This window comes from Chelonia mydas, chromosome 8 (genome assembly GCF_015237465.2).
Source record: "Chelonia mydas isolate rCheMyd1 chromosome 8, rCheMyd1.pri.v2, whole genome shotgun sequence".
Lineage (NCBI taxonomy): Eukaryota > Metazoa > Chordata > Testudines > Cheloniidae > Chelonia > Chelonia mydas.
Window position 1 is genome coordinate 100167144 of NC_057854.1, and position 13662 is coordinate 100180805.

At 45.0% G+C, this 13662-nt stretch overlaps 1 protein-coding gene across 1 annotated transcript in view; it reads right to left on the minus strand.

Annotated features, from left to right (window-relative positions):
* Nucleotides 1–13662, minus strand: part of LOC102935597 (cytochrome P450 4B1) — a 30581-nt gene that overhangs the window by 7222 nt on the left and 9697 nt on the right. Inside the window, exons 4-9 of the mRNA XM_037905996.2 lie at nt 11161–11288; nt 7524–7648; nt 6362–6513; nt 5505–5611; nt 3852–4042; nt 2799–2932 (exon numbers count right to left, since the gene is read on the minus strand). Of these exons, the coding sequence (XP_037761924.1) occupies nt 2799–2932; nt 3852–4042; nt 5505–5611; nt 6362–6513; nt 7524–7648; nt 11161–11288 (837 nt within the window). The remainder of the gene's footprint in view (nt 1–2798; nt 2933–3851; nt 4043–5504; nt 5612–6361; nt 6514–7523; nt 7649–11160; nt 11289–13662) is intronic.

Here is a 13662-nt window from a genome sequence, read left to right on the forward strand (position 1 = left end):
AGCCCATAGAAGTTTTGCCATTTCTCCTATGAATCTTTGAACAGGAATTGGGATGTAAGGACCTATTATTTCATAGAATCATAGGAGATTAGGGTTGGAAGAGACCTCAGGAGGTCATCTCATCTAATCCCCTGCTCAAAGCAGGACCAACACCAACTAAATCATCCCAGCCAGGGCTTTGTCAAGTCGGGCCTTAAAAACCTCTAAGGATGGAGATTCCACCACCTCCCTAGGTAACCCATTCCAGTACTTCACCACCCTCTGAGTGAAATAATAAGTTCTTTGTTCTTAATCCATTTTATTCCATCTGTCTACATTTGACACTTGCTTGAGTGGCCAGGAGGTGGAAATTAGCAACAAGTTTCTGCTGCACCTTCATCTTTCCCAGCCCCTGATTTAGCAGCCCACTTGCTGATCAGAAGAGTGGAGCTTCAGTACAAAATAATCTGTGTGTCTTGTGTCTCCGTCTGTAGGTCAAGATGGGATCATTTCACTCAGATGTGGTAGAACTCAGTTCGCATGTGTTTAAAAGCATGACAGTGGGCTTGGAAGAAAAAAGGGCAGTTTTGAATAGTTTTTTCTTGGGGTATGTCTACACTTTGAGCAGGAGTGTAAATTCCAGCTTGAGGAGACATTGGACTTCAATGACTGCTTTTCACAAGGGGCCAGTCACATATTCTCTTGGGCTTGAGGGGCCTGATATAACACCCAGTGAAATCAATGGGTTTTAGATCAGGCCCTGTCAGAGGATTTCTATTTGATTTGTTTTCCAAATTAAATGTCACTTGTTCAGTATCCGTTTAGGAGAAGAACAAGTCAACAGGGTGAAAATCTGCTGATTCCTTCTGACAGGGGGGTACTAGGTGTTTGCTGCCCCCTGCTGGAGGCCCTGCTGGCATGGCAATCCTGCCCTATGAAGCAGTCCTTTCGGAAGAGAAGAGTAGCGAGTTCAGACCTCCAGGAGTTGCCTAGAGAGGCCTCCCAGGATCAACTGCTGGATGAATAAGTGAGGCTAGAAGGGCTGGGAGCAGGCAGAGGCCAATCAGGGGCCAGGAAGACAGATAAAAAGGGTTGGCTGCTGCTTTCAAAGGCCAGTTCTGGGTGTGGCTGTGACAGGGAAGGCTCCGTCTCCCTGATTTAAGACTAAAACCTGGGCTGGTCATAGGCCTAACACTGATAGTTTGGTTAGATCTGTGAAAGACTGTTATGTTATGGTCTTTAACACCCAGGTGGCCATTTTGAGTTGAAAATTATTTTACAGAAAACTAAATTAAGGTAAGCCTGCTCCACAGGACACCCCAGCTCTGGCGAGCCCATGATATCCCTATTGTGACTGTAGAGTAGCATCCCATTCCAATTTGTTTAGGTTACTGGATCCCCCGTGAGCATGAAAATTGTCAGGCATTAAACTATAAAACCATCATCTAGTATAAGATAAACCAAGAAATGAATGTATTTAAACAGTAGGGGGTGAAGTTCGTCTCTGTGCAGAAGGGCTCATGAACCACTCACATCCCAATTAATCCTTATTTTTTAGGATTTAAATGAGGCGTACACCTTGTTCTGGCACACGGCCTCGGGTAAATTTCACTCTACACACTTTGACGTGAATAATCGAGAATCTGGCATGAATAGAGAGGAACAAATTAAATGCAATGGATACAGGAGAGCAAAGTCCAACTTTCCTCATTCTTTTTTAAAGCAAATATTGTGCAAAGTTCAGAACTAGGGCAGGGTGCTGGCCCGATAATTCTGCAGAAAGAAATCTGTTTGTCCACCAATAAGAAATTTCCCAGGGAGCAGCAGCAGCGTAAATTGCCCCCTGAGCCAGGCCAAGGTTTCACAGTACTGGCCTGGAGGGAGTTTAATCTCCAAGATCTCATTCCGTCTCTACTCTCTTCAGTTGTGTTTCAGTTGTGGTGGGTTTCTGTGTGATAGGATACCCATCCACGGTGAAACGGCATAAATTAACAGTGAGTAATTATGGAACAATTTACCAACGGTTGTGGTGGATTCTCCATCACTGACAATTTTAAAATCAAAATTGGATGTTTTTCTAAAAGATCTACTCTAGGAATTATTTGGGGGGTAGGGAAGTTCTCTGGTCTGTGCTATACAGAAGGTCAGACGAGGAGATCACAATGGTCCCTTCTGGCCGTAGCATCTATTAATTTGAACTTAGATCACTGATTCATTTCATATAGGCACATGACCAGTGGTCACAAATCATTCTTGCTCACGAATGTCATATGTTGTTTTTCAGCTGGCTAAACGTGCAATTCCATTACCCAACACTAGTCCCTAGAGCAATCGAGTATCCCTTTCTAAAGGACTTAAGTCTCCACTCTTAACAATATTAGAGCGGTCAAAAATTTGACTGAAGATTTTTGCGTCAGAATTCATTCAATTAGTTTCCAACAGTTTGATTCTAATCACCTTCTTCTTACTGCACTTCATCTCCTGACAACCAGAGGGTGATGTCTGCAGTTTTTTATATAAATGCTTGCTCTTCTAATGGCATATAACTTATTTAGGGGTAGGCCATATCCTTCTCTCCGTTTCTTAGGTTTTTAAGGCCCGGCTTGAAAAAACCTTGGTTGGGATGATTTATTTGGTGTTGGTCCTGCTTTGAGCAGGGGGTTGGACTAGATGACCTCCTAAGGTCTCTTCCAACCCTGATATTCTATGAGTCTATGATTCTAACTCTCATGGCTGTCAATGGGAGTTGTATCTTTATAGCTGAGAGCAGAATCTGACCATTAAAAATTAATGGAAAAGAGGAAGTCATATGTACAGACCTTCTGGTAAAGTACGTCCATCGTGGAACGTGATGGGTTTGCTGAGCTGTCGGGATACTCCAGGTACCGGAGGGTAAAGACGAAGGCTCTCCTTAATGCACATGGTGCTGTAAGTCATCTTGCCAAGGTCATCCCTGAAATGACCCAAAGGCAAGGGTGTGAGTGAGTGATACAGATATTCCCAGTACAGCTATTTTAGCAAGCAACAGCTGTACACAGAGCATACACAGTGTTTGCATCCGGCACACCTCTGGTTGTGCTTTGGAATTATAATTTTCCCTACATCTGCTCAGACTTAATTTGTGGGTAACATATTGCACTGCCCGATGCCCTGAAATGCAGTTACACGGACTAGATTAAATATAGATCAGAGGTTCTTGGGCCGCATGTGACCCAATTACCACACAGCTGCAGCCCAGCTCAGCAATGTGCTACAGGCTGGCCAGCGAGGCGGGGTCCGGGCTGTCCTTCTGCCCGGCGCGGTGGGGTCAGGACTGCCGGCCCGCCCTGTGTGGTGTGGGTCTTGGGTTGAGGCTCCCAGCTGGCCCTGTGGGGTAGGGAGTCTGGGGCTCCCAGCCGACCCCGCGCGGTCGGGGATCCAGGGTCGCCACCCGGCCACAAAAGCTCCAGGGTCCAACGCTGCCGCTCAGCCCCGCAAGCTCCAGGGCAGCTGGCCAGCCCCGTGCAACGAGAGTCCAACGTCTAGGGGCGGGCAGCCAGCTGGCCCTGCATGGTGGGGGTCCAGGATCAGGGTCCGGGCTGCTGCTGCCCTGCCACCCAGCCCCTGCTGCCCAGGTAACACATTGTGGGCTGCATATGCAGCCCACAATGATAAATAAGTTGAGAACCACTGGTATAGATATTGCAGGCCCAGTTTTAAGAAGGGCGTAGCATCCACTACATCAAGTGAAGTTATAACTACTGTGTATTCAGTGCCTCTGAAAACTAGGCCCTGAGCACCTTGGCTTTCTAACCAACATTTATTAATATGTTATCACCTAGTAACGATATTGATAGGGTGGAATCAAATAAATACAAAAATATGAGATTCACCACTGGATAGTAGTCCGGTCTCCCAGAATCTCCTTGATCTCTTCCCTGCACCTCTGCTGGTGCTCTGGGTGCAGGGCCATGCAGTACAAGAGCCAGGAGATCCCACTGGCCGTGGTATCGTGACCCTCAAACATAAACGTGTCCACCTCGGCACGTAGGTCTTCATCAGATAATCCAGCTCCGTTTTCATCCTAACGACACATGGACACTGTCAGTGGCACAAATGAATCGAGCAGTAGGAATTACATTCACTCATCATGCTGGCTACGGCTAGGCCAACCAGTTCAGGCAGGTATCCAAAATCTCTTTGTTACAGTGCCCATGGACAACTCCTGCTACCTCGCCTTGGCTCAGAAATGGGAAGAGGCAGGTTGGCTCCTCTTGTGGAGGAGCAGTGGAGAATCGCTCCTTACAGCACACTTCTTTGGTTTTCTCCAGGAAACATGCTCTCCCACTTTCCTGCAGAGACTGTTCTGGAGGCCCAAAGGGCCAAATTCATTCTGGCCTTAGCCAATTGACTGCCATGAAGTTGTACCACCTTTTGACCAGTTGTATCTATCTAACGCCGACAGACCCTGGTCGTTGGTGAGCGGGATCAAACCTGGGACCTCCGGAACTTAGTGCATGAGCTTGTCCAGCATGAGCTAAAAGCCAACTGGCTGTTAGCTAAGGCTGTAGAGCAGACTCATTAATCTCTCTCTCTAAGTGGGCACGGTGCCACTAGATGGGAGAGAACACCACACCCAGGAGGTGTGTGGGTTACATCTACATTTCCTTTTCTTAATATTGCCCCTTTAGTCCAAGTTATGCCACCTGCCCGGGGAAAGGAGTTATGTCCCCTGTAAAAATTTATCTGCTGTTGTAGTAGCCAGGCAAGGTACTAACAAACGTCAACAGGACTTTATTTTTTAAAGTGGAAACCTCTTTTCCAAGCTGCTGCTGCACCCTCAGTAGCTCTCCCTCAGCCTCTTCAACTCCTCCCCCCTCCTTCCTGTTTCCTGTGCTTCCAGACACCCAACAGCCAGTGCTCCCAAGTCTAATAATTACAAGCAACGTCTAAACACCACATCTGCCCTCTCCACTCTTCTGTGTAGATACACGCCGCTCCAGGAGCTTCCAGCAAGCAACCATGAGGAAGGGAGAAGAGAATATTCTCACTCCCCAGCGCCATGAAAAGACTTGAGAGCAAGGCCTGCCTATGCTAGAGAGGGGTAAATTGAAGCAAGGGGGCTCCCTAGTGGACTGAATCAATTATTGCGGATTGACAAGAAGTGAGGTTTACCTCTGGATGCTTGATTGGTGACTCACTGAGCACGGGGACTAACTTCTCTTTTCACTTTCTCTACGGGGGACCCTGCAGCTAAAGTCTGGGGGGCCATGCAGCTAACGTCTGGAGGCCCACCCAACTTTCAGTAGGATGAGAAGAGGGAATATTTTATTTAGTCACCAGGTGAAATTCACTCTATGGAATAGGCCAGCCATGAGGCTTATGCATCACTTCAGCCCTCATTTGAGGGTGCGTAGGTCCTGTGCTGGCTCTCAGCACAGGGGTGCAATTCACTTAGTCTCACCCAGGCCTCTGGTGGTGAAGCCCAGTGGAACATACCCCCTGCTTGGTGGTATTTAGTGCACACGCATTCCTCCATAACTCACTTTGGCGTGGAGAAGAATATCCAGAAAGTCCAAGTGCCTCTTCTTCTGGACCTTCTCACGTTCTCGCTCGTCCTTGAGAGACTCCTTCCGCTCCCTGATCACCTTGTCTGCATTAGAAAACGGTTGAAGTACACCTTTCAGCTACAGCAGGTAGAGCACTGTAGTCCTGGAGCCTGCCTACGTGCTCTCCAAACACAAAGTGGGGTGGCCATTCAACTGCACCGACCCTCATCTGACCTATGGGAACATGGTAGCACTCACTCTGTTACCACAGTATGTAGATCTGATCCCTCAGATTTAGACTCCTGGTGTTCATTGAAATCAATGGATGTTAGGCGTCTAAATACCTTTGAAGAGATGGGCCCTTGTGCGTCAGCAAAGATCTGTTAGAAGGAGGACTTCAGGAGTGGAGATTTCCTCCTATCCTGACCCCATTTACCTTAGCACCTCCACCAACCCCATTTACTACACTTCAGGAACAATATGGAACAATTAGGATTCAGAGAAAGGTCATTGATCAATTCCAGTCCAGACCGGGCATGAGCCAGCAGCCAAAGCTGTTACCCCAGGATGGCTATTCATTAGCCAATGTGAAACGGTCTCAGCCTGGTTCCTAGCTGCCCTGTGCTCATATCATGAGAAACAACTGGTACATCTGACAAGTAACTGGACCCCTGGCTGAAGACTTGGCACTGAGGCCAGAGAGCGTATGGGCCAGGTAGTCTGCACGACTCTCTCAGCTCTAGCCTTTTAGAAGAAGGTTGGAGCACGTTGGTCAGGTGCTGGGATGGCTGCTGTTAAACACCCGAAATGCACAAAGGATTCAGGAAACCAAAGGCCCTGGTGTTGGGAAGTACCTGTGTGGCGGTGCGCGAGCTGGCAGGCCTTCGCGAATTGGAAACCATGAGGGCTGAGCCAATAAATGAGATCATTGTGATACGGGAAGATGCGCAGCCGGTGGTGCACCAAGTAGCTGAGATCAAAGACGGCTCGGATGTAGGAATTCTCCCTGGGGTTGGAGAGGAGGGACAAACAGAAGGGATTTGCTTTCAGGAAATCAAATATTGTATGCCGCGGTGCACGTGGTCCCTGCTCACTTTCACCCATGGACACCATGACTTCCCAGCACCTCCTGGTCACAGGCTACAAGGCAGCACTGTCGTCTCAGAGGTATCTCTCTCCGAAGTATGAGCAATGTTAGTACCGTAATGTAACATGGGGGAGCAGCTGAACGGGATTTTAAAGTGGAAGATGGTGACCAAGAATAGAAGGGAGGGGCAAATACATCAGGACTCCATATATTCAACCAGATACCACCCAGGAAGGAGTGGGCTATCACTATTTGTTATAATACAGTAGCAATAGAAGGCCTTATGCAAGACCAGAGATCTTCTGGTCTAGGTCCTGTCTGCATATATGGTAAGACACAGTACACTGGACCATGCTGCAGGGAAATACACCGTCTGAATAAACAAGACAGTCAAAGGGTAGGAGAAAGGGAGAATTATTATTCCCCTTTTACGGATGGGAAACTGAGGCACAGAGATTAAGTGGCACAAAAGGACTCTGTAGCAGAGCTGGAAATTGAAGCCAGAGGTCCCGCATCCCCGTCCAATGCCTGAACTGCAAGACCATCCTTCCTCTCTGCCTAAGGAGGGAGGGAAGCAAATATTGCAACCTTTAAAAAGGCGGCAGTGGTCTCAATAATGCATCGGCTCCTGGGAGCCCCAGAGACACTCTGGCAGAGGCAGAATCTTTGCATGGGTTATCTGCTGAGAAGAAAATGTACATGCTGAGACTGTATAAAACTCTGGGAAATGTAAAAGTCACCTCTGGCACAGAGTGACTGGCAGCCGGAGGCAGGATTCCTGTGCATTCCGCCCATTAAACTTATGGACTGTTGGAGAACTTTTAAAATGAAGATGGGATAAATTTACCAGGCATAAGCAACTTGCACAGTTTATTCACGGCCAATGAATAGCAGCCTTCCATGAGGACCCGAGAGCACCCGGTACTGACCTGTCCGTCTGGCAGTTGCTCTGGTAACTGAAGGCACATTTCATGATGCTGTCGAGAGTCATCAAGCTGACATGTCTAAAGAGCTCCACCGACTTCTCCTGTGCGATCAGCTGTTCCCACTTATCCTAGTGCAGGAAGGAGACAGGTGAGAAGGCCCAGAAATGCCTTGCCCTGCAGTGTCAGCATTTACCTTCCATCTTAAAAATAAACGAGGGACACCTTGACCCAGTTGTGTATTCTGAGGACAAAAAATGGGAAAGGGAGATGTTCCCTTAATTCTCATTTAGAGATGCTACCTTGAAGCAAGAGGAAGCTAGGAATCGACTTGGCACTTGTGGTATAGACCCAAGTTATTTTTCTCTCTCTTGTCTTTGTCCAGAGTCAGTTGCTTTGATCGTTACACTGCAGGGTATCTTAGGGTATGGTAAATTAGTCCCCAAAATTACTGTCTACAAATGGTCCCTCTTTAGCCAAACCCTGATGCAAAGGTCTTGGGCTAGCCCTCTGCACAGGAGTGAGCTTTCACTGTAGTCCCCATGTATAGGATGCCAGACACTCTGCCCCCAGCCTGAGCAATGCGTTCCTCTTCCTTACGAGGCACATTCGCTACCAGACAGATATCTGTCCCATGCCAACATTGCCAGTGTCAATTCAGACAGGAGACACGCTAATGCTGGCCCACAGCCCATCCTGACGTGTCAAATGTCATTGCCAAAGGCCTCCTTGGAAGAAGCCTCAGGCTGACATCACGATGAGGTCAGAAATAACGGCCACAAGGGGAAGTATTTGAGTGCAGCAGAAGCCACAAGGACAGCTGAGTGGTCCCACAATGGGCTCTTAATGTTTAGTTTCCTGTGTCACTGTGAGGCTCTTAGGTGTTATAATAAAAGTCAATCTAAAAATAATTTGTTCATTGATCAATGATTTCAGGTACCAGTACTGACTGATCTAAAGGCTACTGGTGCCTGAGGATGTCAGATGCTTCGGCGTTGGTATATGATTTGTATTGCTCCTTACTCCTGCGTAGGGGTGGCCATAGCTAGATTAGCCCAGGAGCAGCTCTGGGAAGGAAACTGACTAAAAGACTTGCAACTCCAGCCTGGGTTCTCCTTTGCATCAGTAGGGGTGTAAGTTGATTCAATCATTTGTAGGATGCAGCTTGCTTCCTTGTGTGTGTGTGGGGGGGGGGGGGAGGGTAGCATATCTATATAGGCTAGGAAGGATTAGATGCATTGATAAATATCAGTGAATGTCAATTTCAAATACATACACAAACAGAGGGGGGAAATATTTCCATAGATAATAAATCAAAATATACAGATAGGAAAACTTAGAGTTTGATTTAAGGCTTTTAACTTTGTCAACGTGATGTTGACAAACTGTGTTTTAATGGTTAGAAAGCATTACCTTTTTGAATCTCAATCTCTCTGTAATAATTATTGTCTGGCACCGCCCCCCCCCCCGCCCCAATCATTTCCTGAAACTGTGAAAAATTTAAACTGACGATACAAAAAAAGCTTAACCCATAATTTTGCGCAACTGTCAAAATTTAAATCAAAAATTGAAAAAAAAATGCTTAAAAATAATCAATATTAGCTGTCCAAGATATAAAAATGAATCAATAAATTCTACCGAGCCCATGGAGAGAGAGATCACCCTCTCGTGGCACATATCAGAATAACAGCATCTGTTGTATGGTTTGTAAGTTTATAGGTTCAGTAAAGGTGTTATGCTCTGCAAGTGGCTTCCAGCTCTTAACACCTGGAAGCTTGCGCTGGGTTATTACTGGCATGTTGTGGGGAGAAGCCACAACTCTGTGGCCACTCTGCTCCCCTCCTATCCTATTCCCTGCCCAACTTGCTGGGGATCAGAAGTAGCAACACTGCAGCGTGGGATCTCACCTTCCCTCCCCCCGCCCACCTGAAGCTGCAGGCTAAATAGAAAAGCTGGGTCAGTGGGGCATTGTGCGCCCCGCACCACCACAAGAAGGCAAGGGAGAATCTTGCCCATCATATTTAAAACTGGAATGTATTAGCTTTTTTGCTGCCCTATTAAAGAAAGCAGCAAAAAAGGCAGCAATACTGGTCAGTCTTAAGGAGGTGTGACCTGCTAGTGAATGTGTGCCCCTTCCAGACCCATTCCAAAGAGGGTCTGGGTCTGTTACAGCTCCCTGCTATGCCCGGAGGCTCTTTAGCTCCATACAAGATGTACAGGCTCATGTTTTCAGCAGTGGAAATCCCCCGTTCAATCCCAGTTATATTGGCTGACACATACAGAAGATAGGGCTGTTTTATTTTTCTGTAACGATAGCCCCGTGTGGTTCAGACTTCACGCCAGTGTGTCAGTATTATTGCTTCTCTCCGTGCACATGTTCAGTTCCCTCAGTAGTGAATCTAAGCTGCAGGCCTGTCTTTAATTCTCACACTAGAAGGCAGTGTTGTCCACATGGAATCAGAGTTCTCTCAGGGACAATGCATTGCCCTGCTCAAATAAATTGGTTAGTCTCTAAGGTGCCACAAGTCCTCCTTTTCTTTTTATTGCCCGTTTAGTTGCTCTTGTACCCAGACTCCCTGACAATGTAGCTGCAGAAATTAATGACGGTCCCGTGCACAAATCTGGTAACTCTATTATTTTTCCTGCATAGAGCCCACCAAGAAGTGAAACTGTAGTTGCACTGTGTACTATGCAAAGCAGAGATTGCAGTCTAAACATTGTGAATATTGGCATCTCGGGGTATTTTCTAATCCCCAGATCACAGGGTTGAAGTGTCCCCAATCCTAGGGTTTAGGAATGCATGAGATCCCTTGTTTAATCCTGCCTTTCATATAAGTACCTTCAAAGAGTGCCACCAAGAACCTATTTAATGCCTTATTAATAGTAGTAATCACTATTGATGATTAGATGTGATTTTTGGATCATGGTAAAATGGAACCCCAAATCCCTGGATTCTAGAATTGTTCTAGAATTGTTAGCTATTGAAAAGCAAGGAAATACTGCAGCTGGAATCCACTTCAGAAAGGCCCAGACTGCCCATTTTCTTACATTTCTAACAAGCAAAATGCATTAATTAACTCGAGTCGAGCTGGTTGGGACCCATCCCTCACAAACCGTTTCATTGAAAAATGTGTCCCTCACAGAGCTGCTCAGAACACCGGGGCATCTTCCATAGAAAAGGTCAGCTTTTCATGAGAAAACAAAACTCAGCCCCCCAAAAATATTTGGCTGTAAACTGCCGAAAAGTTTTTTAAAAAATTGTTTTTCAGTTTTGATGAGGAAAAAAAACCAGAAATTTTCAAGGACAGCAGACCGGTCACAGCCAGATTTTCATTTACTCAAAACACCATTCTCTGATCAGCCCTGGTCCCTTATCTTGTTTTTTTTAAAAAATGATATTATAGGCTCGGCCACAGAGTCTGTACAGCTTCTGGACCAATTAGTTGCGATATCTCAGAAAAGAATTGGGATTCATTTAAAAAGCTAACCACCAGAAGAGAGAATTTTCATGGAATTATAGACTGTACAGGCTGATAACAGCAAGGTAACAGCAAGGAAACTCTTGATCCATCACTTTACCTTCAACCCATCAAGGATAAGAAACTAATATAATAAATATGGCAATAGCAGTAATCATTCCTACCAGCATCACTTTGGTAGAATCTGCCATCAATGGCACATAAGGTTTCAAAACGTCATAATGAAACCCTGGAGTCAGCAGTTTACGATGCTGGTACCACTTTGGCCCATGTAAGACCAATAATCCTTTCCCTGGGGGAACACAAGCAATGGAGTTCAGATCATTTCAGATTTTAAAGACCATAAGCAGATATTTTTGATGTATACAGGTAAAGTCTGAGCCTACAGTAACCAGAACTTCCATCAGAGATGGAAACTATTTGGTCACATCTAATCCATCTCCCATTTGCTAGGATAATATGTTTTCTAGTGCTATGAAAACAAACAACTGATAGGAATGTGGAGAGGATATTGATCTTTCATCTTCAAATTTCACCATGATTGCTCAGGATCATTCTCCAGGTGATGATTTTATTGTGGATAGGTGACCAGGTTTAGATGAAATAAGAACCTATTTGAACATTCCACCCATAACTAGTCTTTTACCAGTCTCCAGTAAAATTAGCTTTGGTTGCATATTCATTTTCATGCTTCTCTGCATTTACCATTTTCAGACCGGACCAGAAGTGGATGTACAGAAATGCCAGTAGAACGGCTGTGTTCCCAAGATTCCTGATTGGACCAGAAGCAAAGAATAGTCTAAATCACAAGAGAATGCCAGTTCTTATGAAATCCACAGCCAGATTTCTAGAGCCAAGAAGTTCAGATGAGCAGCTAAACTTTGGGTTGCCTCTTCAGACTGAACCTTTGGATCTTCGCTCATCACTAGTCCTTGCTGGATTCAAGGTATGTTAATGGAATTTCATTTGTATATATCACATAAGTATATGGTTGCCAACTTTGACAAATTCCTGGAGATTTCATCACATGACATAATCTTTAATTAAAGATTAATTTTTAATTCCTGGAGACTCCAGGACAATCATGGAGGGTTGGTAACCTTACATAAGTAACATCTTGTGGGGGAGAGACCTCAGTGTTGATACAAAAATGATAATAAAAATATTAACTTTTTTTTAAGTTGTTACAAACTTGTCTGCACCTTTACTGAACATTAAGATATAGACATAATAATGTTTTAGCCAGGATGCTTGAAAATATAACAGACATGAGTTTAGCTAATTATGTTACAAAATGTTAAAGCTAATCAAAGAGATTTCAGAAGGTTTCTGTTTCTAATAGCCAAGGACAAGCAATCATCAAGTAGAATAACCATTTAAACCCTGACAGGAAGAAAACTGATTGTGAAAGAAATGCAAAGTTGTGTTATCAGAGCAATAAATCAAGAGGTATTGGGCCTATAACAAATCCCCTCCCCTTTTCTTTACAAAGAGAAACCCGAGTTTAAACTCACACAAGGAATGCTAGGAATATCCTCATTGAAACTGATTTATCCTGAAAATACACTAAAGTCTTCATTCTATATACCTGCAGAATATTCACGGTGGTAAATGTTTTTACTAGGGCTGTCAAGCCTTCCTATAATAATTGCTTGATATCATTGCTGTATGAATAGTAAGATGTTTTATGTACAAATATAGCAAAGTCATTTGATGCTAGACTAATGACTAATATAAGAAGCCATTTAAGTATAGAATAGTTATATTAATGGGGAATTAATTAATCAAAGCAAACCATCATCCAACACAGGAAGAACATAAAATCATCATTCCCAAAATTTCCATGTAGAATCAACAACTTGAGCTAAGGTCTTACTAAGAGTTATTTAATTTTAAAAGACTGTTTTGAGGACTAAAAACTCTTATATAATGAACAGGAATGTTTGGACTTTTTGAAAACAGATTTTCACTTCCTGTCAAACTAAGGTAAAAACATTTTATCAGAAAATGGACTGAATGAAAAGAGTTAGTTTTAACTTTAAAAGTTATCTGGATATTCCCTGCCACAAGAAAAAGGGTAATTAGCAGACTGACTAAGCGGCAGTTCTGCAGAAAAAGACCTGTGGATTACAGCGGATGAGAAGCTGGATAGGAGTCAGCAGTGTGCCCTTGTTGCCAAGAAGGCTAACGGCATATTGGGCTGCATTAGTAGGAGCATTGCCAGCAGATCGAGGGAAGTGATTATTCCCCTCTATTCGGCACTAGTGAGGCCACATCTGGAGTATTGCGTCCAGTTTTGGTCCCCCCCGCTACAGAAGGGATGTGGACAAATTGGAGAGAGTCCAGCAGAGGGCAACAAAAATGATCAGGGGTCTGGGGCACATGACTTACGAGGAGAGGCTGAGGGAACTGGGTTTATTTAGTCTGCAGAAGAGAAGAATGTGGGGGTAGGAGGGAAGGATTTGATAGCATCCTTCAATTGCCTGAAGGGGGGGTTCCAAAGAGGATGGAGCACGGCTGTTCTCAGTGGTGGCAGATGACAGAACAAGAAGCAATGGTCTCAAGTTGCAGTGGGGAGGTCTAGGTTGGATATTAGGAAAAACTGTTTCACTAGGAGGGTGGTGAAGCACTGGAACGGGTTACCTAGGGAGGTGGTGGAATCTCCA